Below are 21,206 nucleotides of genomic sequence, written 5' to 3' on the forward strand. Positions count from 1 at the left end.
ATGGACAGTGTCTTGAAAGGTGGATATAAGATGAACATCAACAAAAGCAAACCGAGGATAATGGAATGTAGCCTAATTAATTCGGGTGATGCTGAGGGAATTAGGAGGCAGACATTTAAAGTATTAGATGAGTTTTGCTATTTGGAGAGCAAAATAACTGATGATGGTCTAAGTAGAGAGGACATAAAATGTAGACTGGCAATGGCAAGGGAAGCATTTCTGAAGAAGAGAAATTTGTTAACATCAAGTATAGATTTAAGTGTCAGGAAGTCGTTTCTGAAAGTATTTGTATGGAGTGTAGCCTTGTATAGAAGTCAAACATGGGCGATAAATATTTTAGACAAGAAGAGAATAGAAGCTTTTGAAATGTGATGCTACAGAAGAATGCTGAAGATTAGATCACATAACTAATGAGGAAGTATTGAATAGAATTGGGGTGTAGAGAAATTTTTGGCACAAATGGACTAGAAGAAGGGATTGGTTGGTAGGACATGCTCTGAGGCATCAAATGATCACCAATTTAGCACTGGAGGGCAGCGTGGAGGGTAAAAATCATAGAGGGAGGCCAAGAGATGAATAAACTTAGCCGATTCAGGAGGATGTAAGTTGCAGTAGGTAGTGGGAGATGAAGAAGCTTGCACAGGTTAGAGTAGCATGGAGAGCTGCATCAAACTAGTCTCAGGACTGAAACCACCACCACCACAACAACAACAACCTATGTAACCTGCACTTAATCAATAAAAATTTATTTTATTCAAAATGAGAATGTTTGTTTCTTTTGTGAAAAATCTTTACCCTCCATTTGAACTTCGTCACAGTCTTGTAAAAGAGCCCGGTAAAAAATTTTGATTCAGGCTCCGTCTAAGGCAATCTACGCCACTGCTAAGTGGCGTCAATTTATTTGCAAGGCCTTACCCGCCTTGACGCTAGATGTGCAGAACTTGTTTTCTATGCGCTTTGTTTTCGTACGGATTGTCTGTGTTCACATGATGCCAAAGAGAACAAAATACTGCTTTGAGCGCGTGTGGGCGAATTTTGGCGGCAATATTGTTTATGCGGTGACAAAGTGTGAACACGACAGGGTGAGATATGTCACAGAAGAATACGTTGTTTTCTTACTTCGGACAGCCAAGTAAACGGAAATCTACAGGGCAAAACGCGTGTAGTGCCGAACAGAAAGTAAATGGAGCAGATGGGAAGCGGAGTAGAGGTAAGTAATTGAGTTTAGTACTGCTGATACTCTAATGAAGAGAGGAGTGAGTGTTGGTGTTGTGGGAGATGGTCTTTATGGTTTGCACGTGAATCTTTCAGTTGAACGTATTCGAACATTGTCATTGCGCTCAGTTGTTGGAAACTGTGTGTATACAAATAGAGTGAAGTATATTGATGAATCATAAGATCTCGGGAGCAGGCTGTATGTGTAATTATCCCATTGTTATTGAGTATTAACAGCCCATCCTGCACGTCGTAAGAGCATTACCTCCAGGTTCTCTGCTTTGTATAACATGGGATCCTATGTTACTTTAGGGAAGTTGTTAAATCGCGTAATGTCTTCATAATTTTTACAATTGAACGCAACAGGCAAATTTATTTTCGTTTTTAGTTAGAAAATAGAATTTGTTTTACTCTCAACGTAGGCCTAGCTCTAATTGGAATCTTAGTTGACAATGTTATCGATGCTGTTTCGTTAGTGAAATGGTACCGGAAAAAATAACATAAGTTACCTTACTTATTTTAATTTCTGCTGTTTATTACTTTTAGTGTAACGATAGTCTTTTATTGCAGGAATTGTGGTTCTATATAGAATGTTCACTAACGCACGTGACATTTGTTTAGTGGATAGGCAATTCAGTCATGAGATCCAGAGGACTGTAGATAGTGGAGCACAGGGTGTTGTTATATTTCTAGAGATAAGGAAATCCTTCGAAACAATTTCTTGTTATCCATAACCAAAGCACATGCTCATGTATATATAATAGGTGACTATTTTCATTATATGTTGTCATGCTGTTTTAAATTTTTGTAATTTTTAAATTGAATTTGTAATTTTAAATAAATTGACCTCTCCACAAGTATGAGACATTGGGCTGCATACAGAAACATTTGCAGGTATACTGTTGGATATTGTTAATTTCTGTTGAAACATTCTCTCTCTACACACACACAGAGGCACTGGGTCCTGATTACAGAGAGTGTGGAATAGGATGTGTGACATGGTGGATGAGGGCAAGGATGGGAGTGACGAAGAGGGGAGGCTTTATTGACATATATATATGCAAGAAGGAAGTTGTGTTTTTCCTTATTGTGGGTTATATGTTACAAGCTAGCGACAAAAACAAAAAGGTTAGTTTTAAGCCATGTCATTTAGCTGTGGAATTCATTTGCTCCATTGTTTATAGTCCACATTAACAATCACAGTCTTTTGGAGTTGGGTTACTGGAAGAGGGAGAGAAGATTTAAAGAGCTGTGGTGTTCATTCCAAGTTTGTTTAATTAGTGTGTGAGCATCAGCTAAATATTAAAAAAACACCACTGGGAGTGCTAAGATACACTGTGCATGGCCAAGTTCTATACCTGAAAATTTCCGATCGCTCAGGTTCTAATTTAAGCTAAGAGACGCTACATGTCTTCCTACATCATCTCTGGAAATGGCAACAGTGGTAGAAAATGGAGGGGATTTGCAGCTATGCCCTCCATCTTACACTGTGCAGCAGCTTCCTGCCAACATCAAAGTAAATGTTGCTGTGCGTAGTTAAATGGATATTCAGGTGGAACACACTTCAGTGTATGCCCTCGTTTTATGCTTACTGGTACTTAGTTGTAGCATGCTCTGTAGGAGACATTCTGTACAATACCCTTGTAGCAGAATGGATATTGACCACACTCAAAAAACATAATTCCAATCTGACAAGATAAGGCACAGACTGTATTTACATTGAGAGAAGGCACATCTGAGAAATTGTCCTTCTGTTTTAATTTTTCAAGTCTGTGGCAATAATTTTAGGATCTTGGTAATGGAACTGTTCAGCAGGTTTCATCCCTTGTTAAAGGATCATCATTTAATGAGAACATAGTGCAGATAAATTATGGCTTTTGATAGTAAAGATCTGTAGAGAGCTTCGGAGAAAGAGGGATAATTGAAGTTTTAATAGATAGATTAATGATGACTGGGGAATAACATCCTCGTTGCTGAATGTGGAGGCATTTCCCAAGTTTTGCTTGTGGTTTATTGTAATAGCAGTGAATCCTTGCTCGCCAAAACTAATTTCACTGCATCTTACAACAAATTTCCAGCCAGCCGTGGTGGCCAAGCGCTTCTAGGCGCTTCAGTCCCGGAACGGCGCAACTGCTAGGTCGCAGGTTTGGATCCTGCCTCGGGCATGGATGTGTGTGATGCCCTTGGGTTAGTTAGGTTTAAGTAGTTCTAAGTTCTAGGGGGCTGATGACCACAGCTCTTAAGTCCCATGGCGCTCAGAGGCATTTGAATCATTTTTGAAACAAATTTCCAATGACGAGACTAAGCAGGAAATTTTTTGTCACTGGCGTATTCTACATTCTGCAAACCAGTGTAAGGTGTCAAGCAGAACAGTTGACAACATTATGGAAACTTGTTTCTGGCTGAGAGTCATGCTCAGATAGCCAAATGGCAACGTGACCACTTGCGAATAACTGAAAATCCAGGTTTAAATCCCGGTCATTATCATTCCATTATACAGCTGATAGTTGTCCGTATCCACCACTGTGAATAAATTTCATGTGTCTCTACATACTATGCTGCCTTTTTCTTGCACAACATCCTGCAAACAAGTAATGAAGGAGAACAGGTAGATTCCATATTCCTAAATCTTCTGAAAGCATTTGGCACAGTGTCACATTGCAGTCCATTAACAAAAGTCAGAGCAAATGGATTAGGTTCTCAGATATGTGAGGTTTAAGGACTTTTTTAAGTTGGGAAACCCAGTAGTGGACTTATTGTTCTGGATGGCGGGTATTCGTCAGAGACAAAGGTAGTCCTTGGAATGTCCCAGGGAAGTGTAATAAGACCACATAAACTATTATACTAATGGGGGTGAGACAGTGTTGCCAACAATTTTGGAGTGAAAGAAGTGGACAAAAAACCCCAAAAAAGGAAAAAAAAGAATTCTGTGAGGACTTGCAATGGAGACAAACCATAGCTGTCATTTGTCCTTATTTAGTCATGACAAAATGCAAAATTAGTAACTAATATTATTTATTTACATGTTACTTATTACAGTTCAAGCATTGAAATATATATATATATATATATATATATATATATATATATATATATATATATATATATATATATATATATATATAATATTTTGATGCCTCCACTGCCTGGTGCAGATTGCATAAGAGGCACGGAGGTTAAATGAATGGTAAATGCACCTCATGACATATACGAGTTGCGACAATAAGTAATGAGACTGGTGTGAAGGGAAAAAAAATGTTGCTTATCGTTTTAGTCAAGTATAGTGTTGTCTCCATCAGAGTAGTTCCCTTCTGATTGCACACACTTTTTCCAGCATTTCTGCCATTGATGGTAACATTTCCGGAACTCACCTTCTGTAATATCCTCCAAGACCCTCGTCACAGCTTTTTGGACATCTTGTGTTGTTTGAAAATTGTCCCCCTTGACCGCCATTTGGTAGTACTGAAATTTGCTTTGAGGTTAAAAATTGCTACACTGAGAGCAGTATGGGATGGCATGTTTTCGTGATTCTTGCACAAATCTTTCTCATTCCAAGATCTTCAGTTATTATTAGATGAACCGTTTCTCAATTGATGTTCAGTTCTTCTGCAATCATTTTCACGGATAATATTCGATCAGATCGTACGAGTTCACACACCCTGGCCAAGTTGACATCCATCTGTGAGGTTGATGATTTTCCACTGCAGTCTTCATCTTCAACATTAGTTCAGCCTTTACTAAACATTTTATGCAAACGAAAAACTTGAGCTCTTGACATAACCTCCTCTCCAAAAAGCCTTCTGAAGCTTACCGTAAGTTTTCGTCACGTTGTCACCCAATTTAGCGCAAAAAGAAATGGCATACTGTTGGGCAATATTATGCAGTTCCATTTTAGTGATGAGAGACACAAACACGTGTTAACTTGTTAGAGCACAACTCAGGACTGAGAAGCTGCATCGATGTGCCGCTTGGACTAGAAGCAGCTTAATGACCCAGGTCAAAGATATTGTGCCTACAGAAGCCTGCAGGGTTGCCACTTCTTGCAAAGAAAATCTGTCTCATTACTTTATTGTCGCACCTCGTGAGTTTGGAACATCGGCTTAGAGGAGTGTAAAAAGAGGTTGTCTCTTTTCCATCGTAGTAGAAACCTTGTCTGCTGCAAACTCCATTAAATTTTCTTTGTAGGGAATGTTGTTTGTAAATAATCTGCCATTGGTGGAGCTAAAATCGCAAATTTTCTACAAATATATAGTTTTTTTTGAAAACAGATAGTATGTTCGTCTAATCTGATGAAACAAACACAATTAACCCTCTAAAATGAGTGACGAACTGAGTTCAACAACTCAGTGCCATACTTGGTAGAGTTTTCCACAAACTAATGTTTTACAATGTTCTGCTACTGGACAGGGAAACCACGTTCCACAAAAGTTAACTTTTAGTGTGTGCACAATGATATTAGCCAATGTTCTGCCAAAGTTTGTGAACCATTCAACCATGGAGACCGGACAGTTGGTGGAGTTGCAGAGGCCAGGCGGTCTCCATCGAAGAGGCAGCTGGTCGGCAGCAGGCGGCAGCGTCATGCTGGAGTAGATGTCGATCAGTAGCTCTGGCTTGACATGAACTCTCTCTACACAGTGGTGCGCTGGCCTAAATACTGTCGCATGGCAGGATGTCACAGGAACTAATTTGGGTCACATGGGTCGCTGATACAAACATTTCCCTTGGTGGCACTGCTAGGGCCGTGTAGTGGAACTGCTGCGAAACTGTTTTCTGTTGTTATTGTGCCATGTGGGTTGATGGCCGTACAGGCGAATGCTGCAACATGTCAGTTTGCTGCCAATGAACTAACAATTTTCTAATGGAGTTATACTGTTCCATCACGTACAGGCAGAAGCTCATAAAAAGTATCAATAATATCCCCTGCATTAACACATATGACTACACACAAGTGTTTTGTAATGCTTATATCTGTCGATTCATCCACAGTTAGAGAGGAAATGTATTTTCTCTAGTCACACCCTATGTTAGTTGTCACTCTTCCCTGTTAATGTGCAACGTGGAGCAATGTTGGAAGCGGCTATCATGAGGTATAACAGAGAGAAGAGATGCTCTGTCGACAACTGATTTTAAGTGACCAATGACTAAACTGCGGCACAAGACACATTTTGTAGCCCCGAATTTAAACCCATGACCGAAGCCAACCCACAACCTCATGACGCGCAGTGTATCAGAGAAAACAGCTGCCAACAGTCTGTGACGAACTAAAATAATGACAGCTTTGTTCATGTCAGTTATAGCTAATTTCTATGAGCAAACTCGTGACAGAAAAATGTCAGTTTCAGCATTGGAAAACAAATTGCAATTTATTGCTGTCATTTGTTGGTAACCTGAAACTATCCTCACACTTGGCTACACGAACTGCCATTTTACCAACCGAAGTGCAGTCCTGGTTGACACTTATTATAGATTATAGACAATACTGGCATATTTAAAATGAAAAGAAAATGATAAGGAGAAAAAATAAGGGCAAACAGAAAAGTCAGTACAACAATGAAAACTATACAGAAAAGTACGATGAATTTAAAAAATAATTTGTATCTAGTAACTGAATAAAAATGTAGGTGATGGATCTCGAAATAAAAAAGTTACTATTTTTCATTTGTTTCGTATCTACAACCTTCAAGACAAGAAGTCATCCCCCAGCGGGTCCGAGGGTTAGAATAGGCCCGAGGTATTCCTGCCTGTCGTACAGGGCAACTACAAGGAGTTTCACACATTTCAGCGTTTATGTGATGGTCCCCTGTAGGGTTTGACTTCCATTCTTCAAGATTTTCCCGAAGAGCGAACTAATTGGGGAAGGGCGCATTGCAGTCCCACCCATTCTCCATCTCTTGGGCGAGGACACCTTCCTGGGTGTGTTTTCCACCATGCACTATGCATTGTCGATTTCTGCATCGACGATGACCATTGACTTCTTTGCACCTGATATCCAGCACAGTAGCCAGTCCGTTGTGGTGGGGCTGCCATGTACCCTGTTGCTTGTAGCCCGCTGACCACACAGGGGTCGCTCTGCTGATGCTTGCGCCCTTAACTCTCCATGTGTGCCAAGGGATAGCTGCACATCCCCCTGGGGCATCGGGACTACCGGCAGTGGCATCCTGCCAGGTGGCCTTTTTCTTGTGGCTGGGTGGTGCCCATGGGGAGGGCCCCTGGTCAGAGTGGGAGGCATCAGGGTGGATGACACGCGATGAAGCGTGGTCCATCATCTCTTGCTGGTGATGAAACACCAGCCATCTCTAAGCGATCACGAGCTCAGTTCAATGCACAGAAGTACGACCGAAAATCGTTCCCCTCCCTGGCCACACCATGGGAGGAACGTCAGGCTAAGGATGGCAGCAGATCTTATTCGCCCCAGTACCTTGTATGTTTGACAGCTGATGGGGAATCTTTCATGACAATAAAGCCTCAGTTTTTTGTTGAGCATTTAGAGGACAAGTTTGGGGAGGTGGAGGGCTTGTCCAAAATGATGTCTGGGTAGTTTTGATCAAAACAGTATCCTCTGCACAGTCACGGGAGTTAAATGCTTGTGACAAGCTGGTGGATGTTTCTGTGACCATCAAGCCCCATAAGAGCTTAAATGTGGTCCAGGGTATCATATTTCACAGAGATCATCTTTTGCAGTCTGACGATGAGCTGCGCTCCAATTTAGAGTGGCGAGATGTACATTATGTACGGCATGTCCACCGGGCTCCAAAAGATAATCAGGTTACCACCAGTGCCTTCATCTTGGCCTTTGAGGGTGATACATTGCCCTAGAAGGTCAAGGTGATGGTCTAACCGGTGTGATGTAAAGCCCTATATCCCTCCCTTCATGCGGTGCTTTAAGTGCTGGGAGTTCGGCCATATGTCTTCCTGCTGTACTTCCAGCGTCACATTCCGAGATTGCGGATGCTCATCACATCCCAATACTCCATGTGCCTCGCTTCCCATCTGTTGCAACTGTGGAGAGCACCATTCACCTTGCTCTCCTCACTGCAGGATTCTCCAGAAAGAACGGAAAATCATGGAGTCCAAGACCCTGGACAGACTGACCTACATTGAGGCTAAGAGAAAATTTGAACGCCTGCATCCTTTGGGTATGGCATCCTCTTATGCCACCTACTTTGGTAGTCCGTCCCCACTTCTAAGCTGTAGAAGTGTAAGTCTTCTTCGGCTTCTCTCATTAAGAAGGGGTCCCTTGGGCCACTACCTTCCAAGGTTTCTTCTTGTGGGAAAGACGACAGCTGTCAATGGCTGAAGAGCCTGAAAGCAGCTGGTCATAGGGCTTCACACTCATCCTCAGTCCCAGAGACTGAGTCAGTGAAGTCCTCCCAGCCAGGGAAACCCAAGGAGCAGCGAGAGAAATCCAAAAAGAAAACCCATAAGACCAAGGAAATTGCAATAGAACCTACACCACCATTACATACAAGCTCTGTGGCTGAGGATGGGGTGGAGGTTTTGGTGTCCGCTAAGGACCTAGATCTCGCCAGATCCTCAGACACAATGGATATGGACTGCTCAGGCAATAAATTGATGGCAGTAGGTGACTCTGAGGCATAAACTTCCTCACTGAATGTTCCATGCCTTCCCAGTCTCATGATGCCATCCTCCAGTGGAATTGCGGCATTTTTTTCCACTGCCTGCCTGAGCTATTGCAAACTGTTAACCTTTACACCTACTATCTGCATTGCCCTCCAGAAAACTTGGTTCCCAGCAATGCGGACCCCTGCCCTCCATGGCTATAAGGGATTTTACAGGAACTGTAGTGACTGTAATTGAGTGTCAGGTGGAGTTAGTGTTTATGTCCTAAACTCGATGTGTAGTGTACACGTGCCCCTTCAAACCCCTCTTGAAGCTGTGTCTGTCGGAATCAGGACGATGCAGGAAATAACTGTCTGCAATGTGTGTCTTCCTCCAGGTAGTGCAGTATCCCTGAATGTATTAGCTGCACTGATTGATCAACTCCGTAAACCTTTACTACTTATGGGAGATTTTAATGCTCGTAACCCCTTGTGAGGTGGTACCATGCTTACTGGCCGAGGCAGAGATGTCGGAACTTTTCTGTCGCAACTTGACCTGCTTCTTAAATATTGGGGCCGCACACATTTCAGTGTGGCTCATGGTAGATACTTGGCCATTGATTTATCAATTTGCAGCCCGGGACTTGTCCCATCTATTCACTGGAGAGCACATGACAACCAATGTGGTAGTGACCACTTCCCCACCTTCCTGTCACTGCCGCAGCATCAGACATGCGAACGCGTACCCAGATGGGCTTTGAACAAGGTGGAATAGGGGAATTTCACCTCTGCTGTCACAACTGAATCTCCCCCACACAGTAACAGCCATGTAGCCATGTGATGGTTGAGCAGGTGACTAGCATAATTGTTTCTGCAGCAGAAAACATGATCCCTCGCGTAAGGCAGTCCATTGGTGGTCACCAGAAGTCACTGAAGCAATTAAGGAACCCTTCCCTGGAGCACCTCACAGTCTTTAAACTGCCTTGTGCCCATGCTCGTTACCTTATCAAACGACAGGAGGAGGAGTGTTGGGAGAGATAAGTCTCCAGCATTGGGTGCCACACATTACCTTCCCAATTCTGGGCAAAGATCAAATGTCCTTTTGGGTACCAGGCCCCAACAGCTGTCCCCGGTGTTGCCATAAATGGTGAGTTCGTACCGACGCAAACGTGATTGCCGAGCACTTTGTTCAAGCCTTTGCATCGGATAGCTACCCCCCAGCCTTTCACACACTCAAATGGCAGCTGGAAGGGATTGTCCTCTTTCACTACACACTGCAGTGAATCCTATAATGCCCCATTTACAGAGTGGGAGCTCCTCAGTGCCCTTGCACATTGCCCTGACACAGCTCCTGGGCCTGATCGCATCGACAGCCAGATGATTAATCATCATCTCTCATTTGACTACAAATGACATCTTTTCGTCATCTTCAACCAGATCTGGTGCGATGCCATCTTTCAATCGCAATGGCTTGAGAGCACCATCATTCTGGTGCCCAAATGCGGTAAAAACCCGCTTGATGTGGATAGCTATCGGCCCATCAGTCTCGCCAACGTTCTTTGTAAGCTGCTGGTGGTGTGTGGTACGTCGGTGGTTGGGTTGGGTCCTGGAGTCACATGGCTTGCTGGCTCCATGTCAGTACGGCTTCCGCCAGGGTCGCTCTACCACTGATAATCTTGTGTCCATCGAGTGTGCCATCCGAAAAGCCTTTTCCAGACGGCAACACCAGATTGCAGTCTTTTTTTCTTACGTAAAGCATACAACATGACTTGGCGACATCATATCCTTGCCACATTGTATGAGTGGGGTCTCCGGGACCACTCGTCATTTTTATCTGAAACTTCCTGTTGCTCCGTACTTTCTGTGTCCAAGTTGGTGACTCCCATAGTTCCATCCATATCCAGGAGAATGGTGTCCCACAGGCCTCTGTATTGGGAGTGTCTCTCTATTTTTAGCGGCCATTAATGGTCTAGCAGCAGCTGTCAAGCCCTCTGTTTCACCTCTTCTGTATGCAGGTGACTTCTGCATTTCGTATTGCTGCTCCAGTACTGTTGTTGCTGAGCGGCGGCTCCAGGGAGCAATCCACAAAGTGCAATCACGGGCTGTAGCCCACGGCTTCCAGTTTTCAGCTGCAAAGTCGTGTCTCGTGTACTTCTGTCGACATCGTACCTTTCATCCGGAACGCGCGCTTTACCTTAATGACAATCCACTCACTGTAGTGGAGACACATCAATTCCTAGGACTGGTTTCGACGCTCGATTGACTTGGCTCCCTAATATTTGTCATCTTAAGCAGACGTGTTGGCAGCACCTCAATGCCCTCCATTGCCTGAGCAACACCAGTTGGGGTGCAGATCACTGTAAGCTGCTGCAGCTCTACAGAGCCCTTGGTACATTCCCAAATTGACTATGGAAGTACGGTTTATGGTTTGGCAGCACCCTCAACATTGCATTTACTCGATCCCGTGCAACACTGTGGGGTTCGATTAGCGACAGGAGCTTTTAGGACGAGTCCGGTGACTGGCGTACTGGTGGAGGCTGGTGTCCCTCCACTACAGATCAGACATGCCTTCAATGATAAGAGCTTAAGTTAAGTAAAATTACCAAAAGCAAAACAGGCGGGCCTTCAATAAGAACAGCTGAAACCTCAAAATTCAAAACTTAACTGGAGTTCACAAATTGAACCTGAAGCTTGCCAGAACTCAGCCCAGTGAAACTGGCTTCTACTCTCAGATTGGTGAAGCCGGCTGGCCAGGCTATGCACAAAGACTGCACTCAGTCAGCCATGGATTCAGATCAGCCCACAAATACGCCCAGCAACCACTCGCCACTCATCACACTTCGTGCCCAAGACGCTTGTGCAAGTGCTTGCCTCACTCGCCGGCCGGACCTCTCTTACCGTTGTCCCTGATCATTGCCACTCTCCACACAACAACATGCCCCATCCCCCATCAATGACCTCAACCAAAGTTATTAGTGGCCTCAAACCAGAGGGACAACACATGACATATCGAGCTAGTGGTGCCAGGAATCGAAAGGAAATGCCACCACGGCTCAAAGCGTAGGTACGAGAAACTCTGCATCTTCCTGATTGCCTTGATCAAAGCTTTCAGTATGTCATGTGAGAAATGTGTGAGTTGTGTTTCACATGATACGTGTTTTCGAAATCCATGCTGTTTGCGATTGACGAGGTAATTCTGTTAAGATACCTTGTTATGTGTGAGCTCAGAACATGTCCTAAGATTTTACTAGGATATTCTCAAGGATATTGGACAGTAGTTTTGTGGATCACTTCCACTACGACCTGTACCTTTTTCCAAGAACTGGACATGGTTTTTTGTTCAAGGGATCTACAGTAGGTTATAGTTAGAAGAGGGGCTACTCCTGGAATATAGTGGTAGTTAGCTGCACCAGCTATGGTTTGTTTGTCATGCAATAGGATATATCTTTTAATTATTGTAATGAAATATCTCTTGCGTCTTTTAGGTGCCTAGGGAAGTATACATACCACCAGATAACATTGTTTTAAAGGTCAATGAGAAGCATGCTCACAACAAAGTAATTTTTCCATGAGACATGAAAAGAATACGTAATAGAAAATTAATATTTCTTTTTTTTTGTGCTTGGAGGGGAGGGGGGTGCAGTAAGTATGTTTACAACCAGCTTAATTGTTTTATTATTTGAATGGGAATGTACACTGAAGTACCAAAGGAACAGGTGCAGGCAGGTCGTATCTAAATACAGAGATATGTAAACACACAGAATACGGCATTGCGGTCGGCAACGCCTATATAAGCATGAAGTATCTGGTGCAGTTTTTAGATTGGTTACAGATGCTACAATGGTACGTTATGAAGATTTAAGTGAGTTGGTGTTACAATCGGCGCATGAGCGATCGGACACAGCATCTCAGAGGTAACGATAAAGTGGGGATTTTCTCGTATGACCATTTCGTGGGTATACCTTGAATATAAGGAATCTGGTAAGACTTCAAATATCTGACATCGCTGCAGTTGAATAAAAATCCTGCCAGAACAGGATGGACTGAAGAGAATCGTTACACGTGACAGAAGTGCAGCCCTGCCGAAAATTGCTGCAGATTTTAGTGCTGGGCCATCAACGAAACATCATCAATATGGTACGACACAGACACCCGGACTTCCAAAAAAAGAGCCAACTCGTGAAGATTTTTTTTTTTACGTACCCCAACTTCACAAATATCGGTTCCTCCTTCATATAAACATTCTGTTTCCAAGAAGGCTAATAAGAAACCCAGTTCCTCTCCTTCCCCGCCACGGCGTGTCTCATCTACAGCACCACCTGGCGGTAGCTGCCCTCGGCCGTCTTCTGTGTCGCCGAGGCGCACTGCTGGCGGCCGATCAACCGGCCGATCGCTGGTGGTAGGAGCTGCTCCTGAACAACCTATGGATCAGGATCTTCTGCCTTCGGCTGAGTGCTGTTCCACATTGTCGGTCGCAAGCTCTGAGCAGTCGTTAAGTTGAGGGCAACCTTGGTCATATTCTTCCATTTTCTGTCCACCCTATGTCCATTATTCATTGGAATATCCGCGGCATTCGAGTCAGTTGGGGTGAATTGACGATCCTCCTACGATCCTACTCGCCGGTCATCTTCTGTCTTCAGGAAACAAAGCTGCGTCCCCACAAACGCTTTGTCTTCCCCCATTTTCAGTCAATCCGATTTGATCTCCCCTCTGCTGAAGGCACTCCAGCACATGGAGGACTCATGATTCTTCTCCCTTAAACAGTTCCTTCCAAGCAGTCGCTGTCAGTCTTTCCCTTTCTGGATACACCTTCTCTCTTTGTACTGTATACATTCCATCGTCCACGTCAATGGCACGAGCTGACCTCCTTCATCTTCTTGGTCAGCTTCCACCCCCCTATTTGCTGGTTGGGACTTCAATGCCCACCACCATTTTAGCAGATGGAATGCGCTCAGCCGATCGCGTTCTTGAGTTTATTAGTGCCAGTAAGATGATGTCAGTCATTTGAAGCTCTTTTTGGGGACAACCAACCCTCTTCTATAGTGGTTTTTAAAGCTTTCCTTCTGGTTTTAGTTTCTCCAATTTTTTGAGTTTCATTCCCATTGCTGCTTGTTTCCAGTTCCTTTTTTTTTTTTACATTTTCCTAAAAAAAAAGGCAGTTCTTTTCATATGCCTCAAAATCAATAGTAACAAATTTACATAAGAGTGTCTACAAGAGTCAACAAAATTGTCAAAAATATCCTTTTGTAATTAAAGAATACTGATGTAGCGTTTGAAGGAGCCTGAATAGTAATGTTTTTCACATCCGAAGCTTCTATACAGGTGGGAAAATTACACATTGAATAAAAATCCGTAGTGATGTTCAACATTTCTTCTGTCGGAGCAGTCATAAATTTGTCCATTATATTGCCTGTAATCGTGATGTAGATTTCTCATAAGATTTTTTGAACTGTTCTGTATCCCCTGTGGTAACTCAATGAAATCATTTTAGTGTATCTCCAGTAGCCATATCTCAGAAAAAAGGTAGACCAAGATTTCATGGATGGTATTAGCAGTAGCTAATCAGCATCAAACAGAACAGAGGAAAACACTAAAGACTGCAACACAAGACAATAATTATGAATGTTGATTTCATATATTTAATTATCAATAAACTGTCAAAGTGTGTTATTTACATTATGTACTGACCAACCTTAATCAAAAGGCGATCCGTTCTCTTGGTGTGATACATTTTCACCAGTATGTGTTTCATTTTTCAATATGAACTTGTAAGTAGTTCAATAGGAAGTAGTGAATTTTCTGACATTCTGAACTATTCATAAAACTTTGCTCCATTGTCCATTCATCCAAAATCACAGCAATCAGCATAAGATTGTCGCCTGAGAACTTTGGCATCCCAGGTGCTCAAGTGTACTGCACACACTGGAAGAAACAGTAGCCAATTTGAATGTGTGTTGTCGCGGTATTACAATCACGCGCCGGGCCAGTCATGCCACTGTCACATCACTTATCTGTGTGAAGTGAGCTTAAGAGAATTTCCTTAAAGACTGAAGTATGCAATAGTTATAAACTTTAGGGGAGTTAAGAAACTGATTTCTAACTAAAGATCCATCTCCCTCCATCTCGTTTTCTCCAGTTTTTTTAGGGAAGCGTACGTGCAACAGAATATTGAATGTTTCCGACAGTAATCTTTTACTATAGCTCATTTTGGTTTCTGTGATGACTTCTCTTCATAGAAAGGATCATATGATCTTACGAAATCAGTCCTGGTAGAATTAAATGAGAATTACTTCTTGCCACTTTTTGTGATCATGTCAGCAGCTTTAATTATGTAGATCAGAAGATTCTTCTTGGAGAAACTAATGATATGGCGTTAATGACAAAAATGTATTGTGTTAACAAATGATTTCACAGAAATAAAACTAAATTGAGAGTTGGGAAACATTTGATAAGGTGTCTCAAAAGGTTTAGTATGTGGCTCACACCTGTTCATGACCGGCATAAATTGCTAACCTTACACATTGGAGGAGTCTTGAAGGAAATATCTGGACACAGGCTGAAGAGCAGAGGAACAGGTTTAAAACTGGATGACAGCAGACAGCTCTGTTGACTTACAGGAAGCTATTCCGAACAAATAAAAATAATTAGCATGTGCCAGAAGTGAGAAACGGGCAGATATTCGAAAAGGCTCCGTGCGTAAAGTTCTTAGGCATCCAGATGGATAATGAATTGAGGTGGTTCCAGCTTGCACGTAAGACTATTGAGAAGCACTGAGTTGTGCCTGCTATGTACTTAAATGTAAGCACATTAGGTTGACTTGCAGACAAGATAGCTAGTGTACTTCTCATACTTCCATGCAATAATATCTTAAGGCAATCTTCTGGAGCAGCACAGCTGTGGTAAAAAAAGTATTTTTAACAGGCTATGCATGAAGCATATTATGTAAAATTGATAACGGAACATGTTACAGAACTTGTGTGGGACAATATATTTAATTTTTAAGGGTGGGGAATGTGTTCGTGGTGGGGGGTGGGGGGTGGGACCAACCAGCTCTTTTTAAAACTATGTTGGTTAGAAAAAGCTTTTACTTTCAATTTTAATTTCTTACAAATCTATGTATGCTAGTTATCCATGCAGTCGCAGTTCTTCCCTAAGCACGCTTCATAACGTGCCAGCTGCTTCAACCTCTCTGCATACAAGTTTTCCACCTGGGAATTGAACTAGTTGACAATGGCAGTTTTGAGTTTGTCATCTTCAGGCTGTAATCACTTGCCATGTATGGTTAGGACTGTAGGATTGAAAAGTTGCTAACAGGAATACTGAATCATGTCCTTCGTGAGGGCAGTGGTGTGTGGATATGTGTTGTCTTGAAGGAGACTGTTCCAGACAACAGTTCCTCATGCCAGCAGTTTTGGATGACACTTCAGTTTTGTGTATGTTTCACATGACATGTCTACTGAATTTGTTGATCCACAGTGCATGAAATCAAGAAAAGGAGTGCTCTCCTGTCGTTGAAAATTGTGGCTTTACTGACAATTTTATTTTCTCCATTATTCACTATCCATTTTGGTACTTTAAGTTTGCCTCTTTCTCGCTTCTTCACTGTCCAATTTCCAAAGTCCTTTAGAGACACACACCACATGAGGTATTTAATGTACCTTTTTCTTTACTCTAACTCCAATTTGCTGCATAGTAAGTGTTTCTGTTTCTGGGAGGCTTGATTTTTCATTGCAGTTCCTGATTTTATTTCTTTTTCACTCATCCAGTCATCAGTTAATTTGATCCCTGCCGCCGTTGGATAAGCAGCTGCCAGCAGAAAGTCATATACTCCTCACTTACTCATTTGTTGCATAGTTTAATTCTTAATTTCTTTGCATGTTTTTGGTACTTGCATTGTTTAATTCATAAATTTTGGGCGTATTATAGTATTTGAGAGTTGTAGCATCACGTTTCAGTACCTGAATAGTGTAAAATCACGTAATCTCCTTCCGCTGCTGAGCAGTGTGTCAGCAGTTCGCAAGTAGCAGCATTACTGCATTTACTAGGCAATCCTGTATTTTAATAACTGTTGAAATTTTGTGTTGATTTGTTTGTGCTCTCTGTAGATTAGTTCAGACATTCTTTGCACAACAGTTTTTAGCATGGATAGGGACTGCAACTGCTGTGTTTGGATGCAGGCTGAGTTGGCTTCGGTCACACAGCTTGAGGCTGTTGCCAGTGAGCATCACTGTGGGGGTCCAGATGGGGGTTTGTCGGGGACGGCCAGCTCGTCCCACGCATCCCCCGATCGGACTAAGACTGTGGCTGCCCAGGATACTGCCCACATAAGAGGTTGATCCCTCACCTGTGGTAGAGTGAGAGGTTGTCTCGAGGTGTGGCAGGGGGCGAAAGACATTCTGGATGGCTGAACGGAAGGCCTCTCCAGTTTGTCTGACGAACCGGTTTCAGGCTCTGTCTCAGGCTGATACTGATCTTCGGCCAGAGATAGCTGCTTGTCCTGTTCCAGAGGTTGCCCCTCAGTGTGCAAGATCCGAGCGGTTGCAGAGGGTGTGTTTACTGGTAGTTGGGAGCTCCAACGTCAGGTGCGTAATGGGGATATGGCAGCAAGAGAGGGGAAGAAAACCAATGTATGCATACTGGGAAGAGTCATTCCAGATGTGGAAAGGGTCCTTCCGGATGCCATGAAGGGTACAGGTGGTCACTCATGTCAACACCAATGATGTGTGTCGCTATGGATCGGAGGAAATCCTCTCTGCCTTCTGGCGGCTATCTGATTTGGTGAAGACTGCCAGTCTTGCTAGTGGGATGAAAGCAGAGCTCACCATCTGCAGCATCGTCGACAGGACTGACTGCGGACCTTTGGTACAGAGCCGAGTGGAGGGTCTGAATCAGAGGCTGAGACGGTTCTGTGACCGTGTGGGCTGCAGATTCCTCGACTTGCGCCATAGGGTGGTGGGGTTTCGGGTTCCGCTGGATAGGGCAAGAGTCCTCTACACGTAGTAAGCGGCTACATGCTAGCAGGTGTTGTGTGGCATGGACTGGGCGGTTTTTTAGGTTAGATGGCCTCGGGCAAGTACAGAAAGGGCAACAGCCTCAAAGGGTGTGGTGCAAAGTCAGGACATGTGGGGCCCAAGCAGCAATCGGTATTGTAATTGTAAACTGTCGAAGCTGCATTGGTAAAGTACCGGAACTTTAAGTGCTGATAGAAAGCACCGAAGCTGAAATCGTTGTAGATACAGAAAGCTGGCTGAAGCCAGAGATAAATTCAGCTGAAATTTTTAGAAAGGCATAGATGGTGTTTAGAAAGGATAGATTGCTTGCAACCAGTGGTGGCGTGTTTGTCGCTGTTAGTAGTAGTTTATACTGTAGTGAAGTAGAAGTGGATAGTTCCTGTGAATTATTATGGGTGGAGGTTACACTCAACAACCGAGCTAGGTTAATAATTGGCTCTTTTTACCGACCTTCCAACTCAGTAGCATTAGTGGCAGAACAACTGAGAGAAAATTTGGAATACATTTCACATAAATTTTCTCAGAATGTTATAGTCTTAGGTGGAGATTTCAATTTACCAGATATAGACTGGGACACTCCGATGTTTAGGACGGGTGGTAGGGACAGAGTATCGAATGACATTATACTCAGTGCACTATCCAAAAATTACCTCGAGCAATTAAACATAGAGAACTGACTCGTGGAGATAACATCTTGGACCTACTGATAACAAACAGGCCCAAACTTTTCAACTCTGTAAGTGCAGAACAGGGAATCAGTGATCATAAGGCCGTTGTAGCAGCCCTGAATATGGAAGTTAATAGAAATATAAAAAAAGGGAGGAAGGTTTATCTGTTTAACAAGAGTAATAGAAGGCAGATTTCAGTCTACCTAACAGATCAAAACGAAAATTTCTGTTCAGACACTGACAATGTTGAGTGTTTATGGAAAAAGTTTAAGGCAATCGTAAAATGCGTTTTGAACAGGTACGTGCCGAGTAAAACTGTGAGGGACGGGAAAAACCCACCGTGGTTCAACAACAAAGTTAGGAAACTACTGTGAAAGCAAAGAGAGCTTCACTCCAAGTTTAAACATAGCCAAAACCTCTGACAAACAGAAGCTAAATGATGTCAAAGCTAGCGTAAGAAGGGCTATGCGTGAAGCGTTCAGTGAATTCGAAAGTAAAATTCTATGTACTGACGTGACAGAAAATCCTAGGAACTTCTGGTCTTACGTTAAACCAGTAAGTGGCTCGAAACAGCATATCCAGACACTCCGGGATGATGATGGCATTGAAACAGAGGATGATACGTGTAAAGCTGAAATACTAAACACCTTTTTCCAAAGCTGTTTCACAGTGGAAGACCGCACTGCAGTTCCTTCTCTAAATCCTTGCACAAACGAAAAAATGGCTGACATAAAACAAGTGTCCAAGGAATAGAAAAGCAACTGGACTCACTCAACAGAGGAAAGTCCACTGAACCTGATGGGATACCAATTTGATTCTACACAGAGTACGCGAAAGAACTTGCCCCCTTCTAACAGCCATGTACCGCAAGTCTCTAGAGGAACGGAAGGTTCCAAATGATTGGAAAAGAGCACAGGCAGTCCCAGTCTTCAAGAAGGGTCATAGAGTATATGCGCAAAACTATAGGCCTATACCTCTGACATTGATCTGTTGTAGAATTTTAGAACACGTTTTTTGCTCGAGTATCATGTCGTTTTTGGAAACCCAAAATCTACTATGTTGGAATCAACATGGATTCCGGAAACAGCGATCCTATGAGACCCAACTCGCTTTATTTGTTCATGAGACCCAGAAGATATTAGATACAGGCTCCCAGGCAGATGCTATTTTCCTTGACTTCCGAAAGGTGTTCGATACAGTTCTGCACTGTCGTCTGATAAACAAAGTAAGTGCCTACGGAATATCAGACGAGCTGTGTGGCTGGATTGAAGAGTTTTTAGCAAACAGAACGCAGCATGTTGTTATCAATGGAGAGACGTCTACAGACGTTAAAGTAACCTCTGGCGTGCCACAGGGGAGTGTTATGGGACCATTGCTTTTCACAATATATATATAAATGACCTAGTAGATAGTGTCGGAAGTTCCATGCGGCTTTTCGCGAATGATGCTGTAGTATACAGAGAAGTTGCAGCATTAGAAAATTGTAGCGAAATGCAGGAAGTTCTGCAGGGGATAGGCACTCGGTGCAGGGAGTGGCAACTGGCCCTTAACATAGACAAATGTAATGTATTGCAAATACATAGAAAGAAGAATCCTTTATTGTATGATTATATGATAGCGGAACAATCACTGGTAGCAGTTACTTCTGTAAAATATCTGGGAATATGCGTGCGGAACGATTTGAAGTGGAATGATCATATAAAATTAATTGTTGGTAATGCGGATGCCAGGTTGAGATTCATTGGGAGAGTCCTTAAAAAATGTAGTCCATCACACTCGTTCGACCTATACTTGAGTATTGCTCATCAGTGTGGGATCCGTACCAGATTGGGTTGACGGAGGAGATGGAGAAGATCCAAAGAAGAGCGGCGCCTTTCGTCACAGGGTTATTTGGTAATCGTGATAGCGTTACGGAGATGTTTAGCAAACTCAAGTGGCAGGCTCTGCAAGAGAGGCACTCTGCATCGCGGTGAAGTTTGCTCGCCAGGTTTCGAGAGGGTGTGTTTCTGGATGAGGTATCGAATATATTGCTTCCCCCTATGTATACCTCCTGAGGAGATCACGAATGTAAAATTAGAGAGATTCGAGCCCGCACGGAGGCTTTCAGACAGTCGTTCTTCTCGCAAACCATATGCGACTGGGACAGTAAAGGGAGGTAATGGCAGTGGCATGTAAAGTACCCTCCGCCACACACTGTTGGGTGGCTTGCGGAGTATAAATGTAGATATAGATACACATGTTGAGCAACCTGTTCAATTTGATCATCCATTGTTTTTGCTTCGTAACTTCTGTGTCATGTACTCTTATCTCTTTATGCTATAGTTTTCTTTGTGATAATTTCATTCTGTACTCCTGCAATCAATCAAGTCTGAATAGGGTCATTCCATGTCAATTCAACCAATTTGATAAAATGTTCCAGCTGATAGTCTCAGATTTGGCTGAAATTTAGCACAACAATGCTATCAAGTGTGGAACACTCATGTACAAAATTTTAAGCTCCCCTGCCAATTAGTTCCAGAATTATGGCTTGTGAAAGAAGGTGGCATGACCCGGAAATTGCAACCCGCATCTGGCAATCTATCTTCAGATCCAACTTCAGGTCTTTAACTTTGGAACTATTCCGCACAGTGCAGTGAAATTTTTACAACCCAGTAACATCCTTTTAGAGAACACACTCTGTGAATCAAAACACCAACAACATATTTTTAGAGAAAATAAAACATTCCAAAATGTGATTAAAAAAATGTAATACT

The 21,206-nt window shown here is 42.9% G+C and overlaps 1 protein-coding gene across 1 annotated transcript in view; it reads left to right on the forward strand.

Annotated features, from left to right (window-relative positions):
- The first annotated feature begins 860 nt into the window (after positions 1–860).
- The window catches only part of LOC126278261 (DNA mismatch repair protein Msh6), a 321,536-nt gene continuing 301,190 nt past the window's right edge, over positions 861–21,206 (forward strand). The window contains exon 1 of the mRNA XM_049978261.1: positions 861–1,210. Coding sequence (XP_049834218.1) covers positions 1,090–1,210 — 121 coding nt within the window. The 5' untranslated portion in view covers positions 861–1,089. The remainder of the gene's footprint in view (positions 1,211–21,206) is intronic.

The sequence above is a fragment of the Schistocerca gregaria genome, chromosome 6, assembly GCF_023897955.1.
Source record: "Schistocerca gregaria isolate iqSchGreg1 chromosome 6, iqSchGreg1.2, whole genome shotgun sequence".
In the NCBI taxonomy this organism is placed as follows: Eukaryota; Metazoa; Arthropoda; class Insecta; order Orthoptera; family Acrididae; genus Schistocerca; species Schistocerca gregaria.